The sequence below is a fragment of the Cololabis saira genome, chromosome 13 (genome assembly GCF_033807715.1).
Source record: "Cololabis saira isolate AMF1-May2022 chromosome 13, fColSai1.1, whole genome shotgun sequence".
NCBI lineage: Eukaryota > Metazoa > Chordata > Actinopteri > Beloniformes > Belonidae > Cololabis > Cololabis saira.
Window position 1 is genome coordinate 13,679,924 of NC_084599.1, and position 12,613 is coordinate 13,692,536.

Consider the following 12,613-nt stretch of genomic DNA (forward strand, 5'->3'; position numbering starts at 1 on the left):
CCTTGTGTGTCTGCCTGTCATGCACGGGTACGCATGTTGTCTGTTTACTTTTAAGCCTGATTTATGGTTCTGCGTCACACCAACGCAGAGCCTACAACGTAGGGTACGGCGTAGGGTGCGCGTCGCCGTGTAGCCTACGCCGTCGGCTCTGCGTCGGTGTAACGCAGAACCATAAATCAGCCTTTAGCCAGTTGCCGCATAAGAAGTGGAGCCTTAAAGGAGCTGTATGTAAGAGCAATAATAAAACAAATCATAAAATGACCCCCGATATGTCCACAGACATTTAAAAATCATGTTCATTTCAAATACTTATGTCACTGACAACAGCACTGAAGCCAGGATATTCCCGTTTAAAAAGAGGAGTTGCAGCCCTCAGCTGATGTTGATGTTGTCATTTTTTGTTTTGGCCTGAAGCTCCACCCTCCATGTAATATCCTTCTGATATTTTATAAGAACGGGACTGCCTTTTTCAACATCGCCTTGAAGGTCTGGACTGCGCGCTCCGCACAGCCGTTGGATGACGCATGATATGGCGCAGATGTGATGTGCTCAATACCATTTTTTTCGAGAAAGTCTTTGAATTCCGCACTCACAAAACATGAGCCATTATCTGACACAATTGTCTCTGGTATCCCCTGACTACTGAAGCTCTTTCGCAGGCATTCAATTGTGATGGTTGAGGTGGAGGTTGTTACAGGATAAGCATCCATCCACTTTGAATGCGCGTCCATCAGGATCAGAAACATGTGTCCCATAAAAGGTCCCACATAGTCAATGTGTAATCTCTGCCATGGTTTACTTGGCCACTCCCACGGGTGAAGTGGTGCTGGAGCAGGCAGGTTACGGTGTTCTTGGCATGTGACACAACTTTTAACTGCAGTCTCAATGTCTGCATCCAATTTTGGCCACCAGAAGTAGCTCCGTGCCAGAGCTTTCATCCTAGTGATGCCAATGTGACCATGATGTAATTGCTGTAACATGGCCTCCCGCCCTGGTGGGGGCACCACAACACGTGACCCCCACAATACACACCCATCTTGTACACTTAACTCTGTTTTTCTTACAGAATAAGGTTGGAAACCTGGATCTAAGTCGTGCATTGACCAGCCATGTTGGATAAACTGTGCCACTCTGGACAATACAGGGTCTCTATTTGTCCATCTGGGGTCCGTTTCACAAAGCAGGTTTAGTTAAAACTCTGAGTCTGTTAACCCTGAAATGAGGGAAACTCTGAGTTTTCCGTTTCACAAAGGGAGGTAACTCAAACCAGAGAAAGAGAGGTAACTCTAGCCTGTTTCACAAAGAGAGGTAACTTAAGCTCTCGGTCAGTTACCGTAGTAACAGACGCTCTGAACCTAACCTGGTCGGGACCAGGTTTATATCGTGAAACCTGGAGTTTCTCTGCGTCTCCACCTCTTTCAGAGACACACGCACATTTGATTTCCTCATTCATTCAGTCAGCAGGCGAGTTTTGGCGAAGTTCTGCCGTCTGTCATTAAAAACAGAGTCAGTATATATATTAGAAGTCCATTGTCACGAACATGGCATGTCCTTTTGATGAAGACACAATTGATGAAGGTGCAGAATTAATGCGCAGAGAATTAAATATTCGTCGGGAGATGGTTATCAGACCACGTAATACATGTACATTACAGTACATAGTCTCATTACAGGCAAAGCAATATATGTTAATCCTTTATTTGTTATCATTTTGATGATTGAATTGTTTAATGATTTCATAATATACTCTAATTTTTTGAGATTTTTTATTTGGGGTTTTCATAAACTGTGAGCCATAATCATTAAAATTATAACAAATAAAGGCTTGAAATATCTCACTTTGCATGTAGTGGGAAATAATATTTGTTTTACCTTAAGTTGAATTTACTACGAATGAAGTTTAGCAATATATTCAAATTTTCCGACCTCCACCTGTATGTTATTACATGAATAAATAAGAGCATAATACAGGGGTCTCCAACTCCGGTCCTGGAGAGACCTATCCAGCATGTTTTAGGTGTCTCCCTGCATGAACACACCTGATTCTAATCAAGGGTCGTCATTAACTTGTCATCAAGGTCCGGACAGTTCTGTTGCTGACACAGCTCCTTGTATCATGGTGTGCTGAAGCAGGGAAAGATCTAAAACATGCTGGATAGGTGCTCTCCAGGACCGGAGTTGGAGACCCCTGGCTTAATATGTGTCTGTATTGGTTCAATACGGAACGCAACTTTTAATTTCCAATTACGGAACAATTCCGTATTTCAAGGGACGGGTTGCAAGCCTATTATCATAAACCTGTCCAAGCCATCAAGGAGTTCCACAGGATTGCAGGTGAATGATGTGGAGATCTGTTAAATTAATTTTATATTATATTCTGTGCTGCGGTGTTACTCTTTTTTCGAAAAACGTGTTCAAATTCGCCGTATGCGCGCATTAAAATCTCTAATTCCATTCGGGTGAAAAAGGACACAGCGTGAAGTATGTGGATCTTCAGATGCAAACTAACGTTTCCTCAAAGGGATTTTGTAAATTGAAATGTTAAATAAAGTTTAAAATAAAAAAAAGAAAAAGTATGTCGCTCTTTTGTTGTCGCCGGTTGCCATGGTGAATCCTTGTATCAGCACTCTACTGATGATGGCTTTTTATTTCCCTCACGCACAAGCTTAAAGCAGCACAACGTAACTTTCAGCTTTTCTGAGTTTGGCGGCATCTTGTGGACAAAATCGGTAGTGTTTTACCAGAAAGAACACTACGTTTCCCATGAGCACCAGTGCGTACTGCCGGAAAACTCCTGTCCCGTCGCGTGCATTTGTTTTGATGAGAGAAGACAGGACGCTTTTCTGTTTCACCAAGTGAACAGAAGGAACGCAAAAAAAAAAAGATGTTAAACTGCTGGAAAGGAACTGGAATTTACCGGGTTGTTTTACCTTAAACAAGGAAGCCAGGGAGCAGTATATGGAGAAAATAATGATTATTAACGGTCTGGATCCATATGAAATCCCTAAGAGATCCCTGAATCCCTGAAGAGCCATGTGTTTCAATAAATTTGTATAATAGTACAACATACACTACATGTTTTGTATCCCTCTTACTTCTCTTTTCTTTTTTTTGACTGCTATATTATGTTGAAGAGGCTCCGAAGCGTGAGCAATATTTTTGTTTTCCTCGTGAGATAATTTTTTTCCTCTGCAGCTACAAATAGAGTTAATATTTTTTCCTCAACAAACTAGTTTTTTTATCTGAAGATTGGGGTTAATTGCTCCGCAGAGAGCTGGCCAGCAACTGCGTTTAGCTGGAGAGTGGTGGAATAAAACCCGTGTTTTGATCCGACGCCCGTCTGTGTGAGTGTTTGTGGTTTAAGGCTGTTTATGGTTCTGCGTTAAATCGACGCAGAGCCTACGGCGTAGGGTACGCGGCGACACGCACCGTACGTTGCGCGTCGCCACGTACCCTACGCCGTGGGTCTGCGTCGATTTAACGCAGAACCATAAATCATGCTTTACTGTGTGTTTGGTCGTTACAGCCGCGATCCAAAGCGAGCCGACGGCTCTTTCACTCTTTTACTTTGTTATATCATATACTTGGCCTCCGGGGTTCTGCCTCCGAGCAGGAAACCGTTGAAAAGTTAAACCATTAGGGTCTTTTCCCCACGTCTGTTATGTGGAGCTGCTGCAGCCACAACACAGCAACAGCTTCTGCGGAGCTGCGCTCCACGCCCCGCCCATTTTCGTCTCGACTGCGAATCGGGAAGGAGGGGGAAGTGACGTATGCCGTAAAGCAGTCAAAGTCGTAACGATTTGTAGTTTTTTAGTGTGGCAGGGTTCCTACCATGCTCCTCAAAGTTACATAGTGCCAGTGAAGGTGATACAGACTCCCTCAGACCATGACAGAGGTGTCATTAAACCTGTTGGAAGTTGATGTACCATCACAATGACTCTGGAAATATGATATTAAGGTGGAAAAGTTACGTAGTGTCGCTTTAACTCCAGGTGAAACTACTTAGAGTTGAGTAAATTACCTAAAATCCGCTGTTCTGGAACCGAAAACTCAGAGTTTCCGATCTCAGAGTAAATCAACTAAGAGTTCAGGATTAGACTCAGAGTTTGTTGAACCTGCTTTGTGAAACGGACCCCTGCTCACGTTAACGGTTGACACGAGAGTTACAGTCTCCATCATGAGCACTCTTTCCTCCTGCTCAACCATGGCTGCAGGTTGCGGCAGAGGCAGGCGACTCATGGCATCTGCATTACCATGATGTTTCCCCGGTTTGTAAATTATCTCGTATTCATACGCTCTCAGCGTTACAGCCCATCGCTGAATACGAGGAGATGCCATGTTAGGCACAGCCTTCATCTCATTAAAGAGGGATAACAAGGGTTTGTGATCGGTGCAAATGACAAACTTCCTCCCATACAAGTATTTGTGGAAGCGCTGAATGCCAAACATCACTGCCAAGCCCTCTTTGTCCAATTGTGAGTAGTTGGATTCAGCTGATGTCAGCGTCCTTGACATAAAGCTGATTGGTCGCTCTTGTCCACCCGGCATTCGGTGAGACAACACCGTCCCCACTCCATAGGGCGAAGCATCACAGGACAGGATCAAGTCTTTTTGACTGTCATAATGCACTAAAACTTCAGAAGATTGCATGAGGCGTTTTGAGTCTTCAAACGCTCTCTCTTGTTCTGTCGCCCATTTCCATTTTGTCTCTTTTTTCAACAGTTCATGCAAGGGAGCTAACAATGTCGACAAGTTTGGCAGGAATCTATTGTAATAATTGAGCAGCCCCAGGTACGCACGCAGTTCAGTGACATTAGTGGGTGCTGGTGCTTTCTGTATTGCACTGACCTTATGTGGTAGAGGGTGAAGTCCTGAGGCATCCACTTTATACCCTAAAAACTCTTGCCAGATGCCAGATGCCAGATGTTCTTGGTCACTTTGGCCTGTCAACAAAATGTCATCCAAATATACTTCTACATTTGGAATGCCAGCCACCAGACTCTCCATCAGTCTCTGAAATATGGCTGGACTGGAAGAAACTCCAAAAGGCAGACGGTTCACCTGAAACAGACCTTTATGTGTGTTAATGGTGACATAAGGCTTTGATGTTTCATCTAAGATCACCTGTTGATATGCATGGCTTAAGTCCAGTTTACTGAACTTTTCACCACCAGACAACTTTTCGAACAAATCCTCCAGCTTTGGTATTGGATATTGTTCTAACTTTGACACCAGGTTGACTGTGAGCTTGTAATCTCCACAGATGCGCACTGAGTTGTCTGGCTTCAATACAGGAACAATCGGCGCGGCCCACTCAGAAAACTTCACTGGCTCGATTATCCCTTGATTTGTGAGTCTCTGCAACTCGCCTTCCACCTTCTTTCTCATGGCATAAGGGACTGGGCGGGGTTTATAATATTTTGGAGCAACTCCTTCTTTTACGTATATTTTTGCTGGGGGGCCCCTCCACGTTCCCAGTTCCTCTTTGAAAACGTCCTTGTTCTCGCTTAACACCTCTTGCAGCGTTGTCTGTTTCTGCTCTATGTTGTTAAGCAGAACACAGTTCATCCCCAGCTCCTTAATCCACGATCTGCCCAACAGATTTGGCCCTGGACCCGCTACAACCACCACTGGAAGCTGTTTAGTTTGGTCTTTGAACTGCACCGTTACTTCTGCTGCACCTATTGTGGGCACTTTCTCACCAGTATATGTTTTAAGTGTCAATGAACAATCTTGCAGCTCTGGTGTATCCCCTGCTGCTGCCCGTAACTTAGCATACTCAGTCTTGGATACAATTGTCACACTGCAACCTGTATCTACTTCGAATTTTACCATTTTACCATTTAATTTTAACTGAGTAGTAATCGGGTCTGTTTTTGTTATTTTTGGCTCTGTTAGATTGTGTAGTGTAAACACTTCTTCATCACTAGAGAGATTGACAGGGGCTTCACTTATGTGGTGTGCAGCTTGTCTTTTATCCCTTTTTACAAACTGCTTATGCTTCCCTCCCCCCTTAAGCTGCTGCTGGCCTGCAGGGGGCAAGGATCTGCACATCTTCTTCACGTGACCTTTTTTACCACAGCCATGGCACGTTTCATTGATGAACCGACAGTCCCGTGCCATGTGTGCACCACCACACCTGTAACACGTCAGCGGTGTCTTTTTTTCTTGCCACTTCTGTCCCCCTCTCACATTGTGCACCGGCAGGTGCGCTGTAGCTTTACTCCCAGTACTGTCCATCGTTTTCGGTTGCAGCTGCAGGTCGCGCACGTCCCTGCTTGCAGTCTCTATGGCTTGCGCGACCTTCAGCACCCGCTCAAAAGTCAGATCTGGCTCTGCCAACAATCTCCGCTGGATGCGGTCATCCGCAATGCCGCACACGAGCCTGTCCCGCAGCATCTCTTTCAGCTTATCCCCGTAGTTGCAGTGTTGAGCCAGCTCCCGCAGCACCGCTACATACTCCGTCACAGTCTCATTCACCGCCCTCGTCCTCGAGTTAAACTTGAATCGTTGGACTATCTCACTGGGCTTTGGGTTGTAGTGTGACTGCAGCAGGTCAGTTAAGTCATCATACAACATATCACCGGGCTTCTCCGGGCTTAACAAGTTTCTCATTAAACTATATGTCCGGCTGCCCACTGAGCTCAACAATATAGCCCGCTTTCTTTCAGCTTCCGTGATCTCATTTGCCACAAAAAAATGTTCCATCACCTCGATGTACTCCTCCCAGGCTTGACTCTGGCTGTCAAAAGCCGCGAGTGTCCCCACCAATGCTGTAGCCATCCCGACGTTGTCACTTCGCCGCCGCTACCAGCTCCGTCGTTAGCGCCGCTGCTAGCGTTTAGCTTCCCCGACGCCCGACATTAATTGAGTCCACGCGTAGCCGAACTCACAAGTTGTTTTCTTTTTCTCCTTACAACTCATAGTGAGCTCGCTGGGTCTCCTCGTCGCCAAATGTAATATCCTTCTGATATTTTATAAGAACGGGACTGAGACGGGCTCTACGTTCTGGTTTCTTTATTGAACACCATTTCCCGACTGGCGGGGGAACAACAGGTCAAAAGGCAAAAAGTCTAACCAGCCTATGCTGCCACCCTGAGGACAGCTACCGTAATAACAACACATTTTCACTCTTCTACACTCCACCTATCTCCCAATCACGAAGTCAGTAGTGTTTCGGCATCCGGGTTGCCAGCTCGGCTCTAATTATCGCAGCAGCCGCTACGAACGTGTTGGATGAAAAAATGTCTAGCTTTCCAAAACCTAAAAGACCTCGTTATGAATCCGAGTTACGTCGTGACAAGGTCCGAAATAAAACAAGGATTTGTATAGGAGATGCTTTTGATAGATGGAGACGGCTGAAAGCGGAGAAGAATTCGAAGACAGACGCCAACGTTGCTGATTTTCACCTGGACAGGTAAGATTCATAGCTAAATGTTTGGCTAACGCTAATTTACTTGGACAAGGTAACAGTGCAGGGCTGTACAGTGCGACAGTTTTCATTGCATTTGCGAATAAAAATAATCCGGTGCGAAGAGAAATATGTATCCACTCGCATTTGTGCGAGTGAGTTGCGCTGGGGTCATGTTAAAAAAAGTGTGAAAATCAATATGAATGTCTCTTGGGGTGTCATCAAAAAATTACCTATCCGACATTTCATGTATAAATACCGTATTTTCGCGACCATACGGGCGCCGTGTGGAAAGGCATACCCTCAGTTTTTTGTCATTTCTGTATTTAAAACATACACACGGCGCAACGAACCTAAAGGCGCCGCAGAACACACACACAAGCACACGAGTGTGCGTATTTAAAAATAGAGCGGGAGCAAAACTTTGTTTGATTGTAGGCTACTTTATTTTAGTTTTTACATTAATCAAACCCATCAAAGTCCTCGTCCTCTGTTTCTGCATTAAAGTGCTCCGCTAAATCAGCTGTGCCAGTCCCAATTTCCTCGCTTTCAGAGTCACTTTCCGTGCCGTGCGGCACCTCGGACTTACCGGCTTTTGCAAAAGCTCGCAAAATAGTCCCAGCAGACACGTTAGCCCACGCATCAACAATACATCTGCAAACTGTGGCATAACTTGCCCGGCGCTGCTTTCCACTCTTGGTGAAACTGTTCTCCCTCAGTCATCCATCTCTCCCACGCCGCTGCAGCCTTTATGGTTTGGTGATTTATGGTTCCGCGTTACACCAACGCAGAGCCTACGCCGTAGGGTACGCAGCGACGCGCACGTACGGTGCGCTTCGCTGCCTAATTCAATTTTGCAGTACATTATGGGGTAAATCCACAAAGAATAGATTGCGCCCGCAAATAGCGCTGTGAATTGCGCTGCATTAGCGCCCGCAATTTGCCCCGCTTTAAGGTCCTATTCACAAAAGATTTTGCTCTAATGATATACCGGAGCAAACACGCCCATAAAGTTTTGCGGCTGAGTGCAATTTGCACTTGTCTGAGTGAGTGAGCGGAGCTGTTTCCAGTGATCTCCATATTTCAGCACACAGATTGGTCCATAATGAGACTGCAGAGAGCACAATAGCCTCAACTTTCACGTATTTGTACTTCTAGTATTTCGCATGTAGATATTATTCATCCCCAAAGGGAAATTCAACCGTCCAGCAGCTCATCAAAACATAAACATAAAAATCAACCACACTTCCATTCAGACAATAAAAGCACATTCATAATATTAAAATAAACATATAAGGTTTTTAAACAAATATCATGTAAAGTGCAAACTAAAATATAGTCCAGTTGTGGCAGAGGTGAGTGTTTGAAACTGAGTCCAGGACGAGTTAAACAGTCTTATTGCTGCGGGGACGCAAGGATCTCCTGAACCGCTCCGTGCGCAGTGAGCGGAGGCTGCGGAGCCGACCGCTGCAGGCAAAGCAGCAAAAAAAAAAAAAGCAGCAAAAAAGAGTGCACTGGCCACCATCGTGTGGTAGAACATAGCCATCATCTCCACACACACATCAAAAGACCTCAGTGTCTGTATGACATAAGCTAATGAAATGTCAAATGTTAAGAGGCTGTGCGCATTTACGCACAAGGCACAGCACCAGTAACTTCATTAACACCGGATCGGGATCAGATCAGGATATAATGGTAATTCATGTTCTTTGTTTTGCTACACACACCTACAGGTCAGCTCTTAAACACACACATTCTACATTTATATGTTTATATGGTGGAATTGTTTGTAATAAAGCAGCCCTTATGAATCCTGAACTCCGTCCTGTTACTTTTATTTTTAAATCCGATAAGTCCACAACCCCACTTGATCTGTCTACAGTCATGTCTGAATGTAGATTTCACCCTTAATATCATTCAGTATCACACAGGCTTGAATGACATTGAAGAGAGAGAGAAACAGAGTGAGGAGTGATTTTGCGCGCAGTTTAATACACGCTTCTGAAACACGGTATTTGCTCCACTATTTTTGCGTGTGGCAAATAGCCCTGGCCTTTGTGAATTAGACGCTTTTTGCAATGAGGCTTATTTGCATAGAAAGGGGGCAATTTTGCGCCGAATGTATGAATATTACCTAATTTGCATGCATGCAAATGGCACCGGCGCAGACTGCCACTATTTGCTTGGCAGCGCAGTTTGTGGAGCAATTCGCCCTTTGCGGGTGCTTTGTGAATTAGACGCTCTCTTTTTGTCTCATTTGCACCGGTTTAGCGGCCGCAAAAGCCGCGCAATCCTTTTGTGGATTTGGCCCTATTACTTCGCAAAAGATCTTTCATAAAGCATTAAATATGGCAGCCTACGTTCCTGTTACATTCTGCAGCCTACCTGGCAACCTCTGGTCAGGGAAGGGGGGGGGGGGGGGGGGGGGGGTACACGCCGCTCAACAGTATTTTGAAAGTGACTGCAGTACCAGTTTTGGCCATTTCTTACACACTGCTCCTTTAAAGCAGGAAAGTCATGCTGAGTTTCAGCAGGCTGAAATGATTAAAAACTATCTCTGCATGGATTGGATGAGGCCTCAAACCTCACCTTGCTCTCAATCGAGAGGGACATCGCCATTGATGAGAGCAAAGTAATTGAAAGGTTTGCGGCGATGACAACCGGCTGATCGTTAAATGTGTACACCCTCCACCGGATGGAAATATTTTTTGTTGTTGTTTTCTGCTCACCGCTGGATGAAACCATCATTGGTAAGCTGTCATAATATTAATTATTTCTGATAACATTGTCATGACGCTGAATATATGGCCTTTGCAAATTTATGAGATTCTGAGACTGTTATTTGTGATAGTTCATCAGAGCAACCGCTTGCGGGAAGAAACTGTCCCTGTGTCTGGAGGTTCTGGCGCACAGAGCTCTGTAGCGCCGTCCAGAGGGGAGGAGTTGGAACAGACTGTGTCCCGGGTGTGAGGGGTCAGCAGAGATTTGACCTGCCCGTTTCCTGGTCCTGGACCGGTACAGGTCGTCGATAGATGGGAGGTTAGTCCCAACTATCCTCTCTGCAGACCTGATTGTCCGTTGCAGTCTGTGCCTGTCCAGTTTGGTGGCTGATCCGAACCAGACAGTGATGGAAGGGCAGAGAACAGACTGTATGATGGCAGAGTAAAAGGTGATCAGCAGCTGCTGTGGCAGGTTAAACTTCCTGAGCTGCCGCAGGAAGTACAACCTCTGCTGCACCTTCTTTCTGACGGAGTTGATGTGGGTGGTCCACTTCAGGTCCCTGGAGATGGTGGACCCCAGGAACCTGAAGGAGTCTGTGGTGGAGACAGTGCTGTTGAGGATGGTGAGGGGGGGAGTGGCGGTGGGTTTTTTCTGAAGTCCACTGTCATCTCCACAGTCTTGAGCGGGTTCAGCTCCAGGTTCCGACTGCACCAGTGGACCAGCTGTTCCACCTCCCGTCTGTACGCGGACTCGTCACCTTCCCGGATCAGGCCGATGACGGTGGTGTTGTCCGCGTACTTCAGGAGGTTCACAGACGAGTCCCCTGAGGTGAAGTCGTTAGTGTAGAGGGAGAAGAGCAGTGGTGAGAGGACGCACCCCAGGGGGGCGCCAGTGCTGATGGTCCGGGTGCTGGATGTGATGCTCCCCAGCCTCACCCGCTGCCTCCTGTCACTCAGGAAGCTGGTAATCCACTGACAGGTGGGGGCAGGCACGGTGAGCTGGGTGAGCTTCTGGTGGAGGATTGCGGGAGCGATCGTGTTGAACGCCGAGCTGAGGTCCAAGAACAGGATGGGGGATTGTGGAGGTGGAGCAGCGGGGGGGGGGGGGGGGGGGGGGGAGCGGGTGCTGATGATGATGACGATGATGATGATGATGATGATGGTGAGCCGTTGGCCTGGTCATCGAATTGGCAGTAAAAATTGTTCAGCTGGTTGGCCAGCTTGAGGTTGCCTGCAGGGCGTGGAGCTGGTCTTTTTAGCCCCGTGATGTTCTGCAGGCCTCTCCACACAGAAGAGGGGTCAGGGTTGGCAGAGAGGCGATTCTGCAGCTGTTCACCGTAGGATCGCTTCGCTTTCCTGATCTCTCTCAGGAAAGTGTGTTTTTGGCCTGCTTGAACAGGGCTCGGTCGCCGCTCCTGTAGGCATTCTCCTTGTCTCGGCACAGCTTCCGGAGGTTCGAAGAGAACCAGGGCTTGCCGTTGTTGTATGTGCAGAAGGTCTTGGTCTGCACACACATGTCCTCACAAAAACTGATGTAGGATGTCACAGTGTCAGTCAGTTCATGGAGATCTGAGGCCGCAGCTTCAAAGACACTCCAGTCCGTGCACTCGAAGCAGGCCTGAAGCTTCAGCTTTGACTCCTCTGTCCACTTTTTCCACAGTCTTCACTACAGGCTTCGAGGTTTTTAGTTTCTGCCTGAAACTAAAGTGTCCAAGAGCTGCGCAGGGAACAGAGCGGTATGCGTTCTTAATAATGGTGTAACAATGGTCCAGAGTCTGCGTGTCCCTGGTGGGACACGTGACATGTTGCCTGAATTTCGGGAGTTCGTGAGTGAGGTTTGCTCTGTTAAAATCCCCCAAAACAATAAAGAGTGAGTTTGGGAGTTTTTTCTCCAGGTCTGTTATCTGGTTGGCCAGCCGCTGCGTGGCTTCAGCCACACACGCGTCCTTTGGAATGTAAACGGCGACCAGAACAAAGGATGAAAACTCCTGTGGTGAATAGAAAGGTTTACAGTTCACAAAGAGTGTCTCTAAGTGAGGACTGCAAGAGTCTTTTAGCACTGTGACATCCGTACACCAACCTTCGTTTATATAGAAGCAGATCCCGCCACCTTTTTCCTTCCCCGATAGTTCCCTGCTGCGATCCGCTCGGATGAGTTGGAATCCCGGCAGCCGTACTGAGCTGTCCGGGATCAGATCACTGAGCCAAGTTTCAGTGAAGCAAACGGCGGCAGATCTGCTAAAATCCCGTTTTTTGTGATGAGCATAAGAAGTTCATCTATTTTATTTGTAAGGGAGCGTACGTTCCCCAGGTGAATGGAGCGGAGCACGGTTCGGAATCCTCTCTCTCTCTCAGCCGCACGAGGGCTCCAGCGTGCTTATTTATCATATTCGTCATTCAATTTGATAAATAGTCGACTTTATTAATTTATTAATTTAACTTTATTAATAATTATTAATAATTCTTGAATAAAATTATTAAT

At 46.4% G+C, this 12,613-nt stretch overlaps 1 protein-coding gene across 1 annotated transcript; it reads right to left on the reverse strand.

The window, feature by feature from the left end:
• Positions 1-446: 446 nt before the first annotated feature.
• LOC133458757 (uncharacterized protein K02A2.6-like) lies at positions 447-6,783 on the reverse strand. Its single transcript, XM_061738959.1, has 3 exons — positions 6,234-6,783; positions 4,157-5,540; positions 447-1,161 (listed from the first exon to the last, which is right to left on the reverse strand). The coding sequence occupies exons 1-3, from the start codon at positions 6,781-6,783 to the stop codon at positions 447-449; spliced, it is 2,649 nt and encodes an 882-aa protein (XP_061594943.1).
• Positions 6,784-12,613: the final 5,830 nt, after the last annotated feature.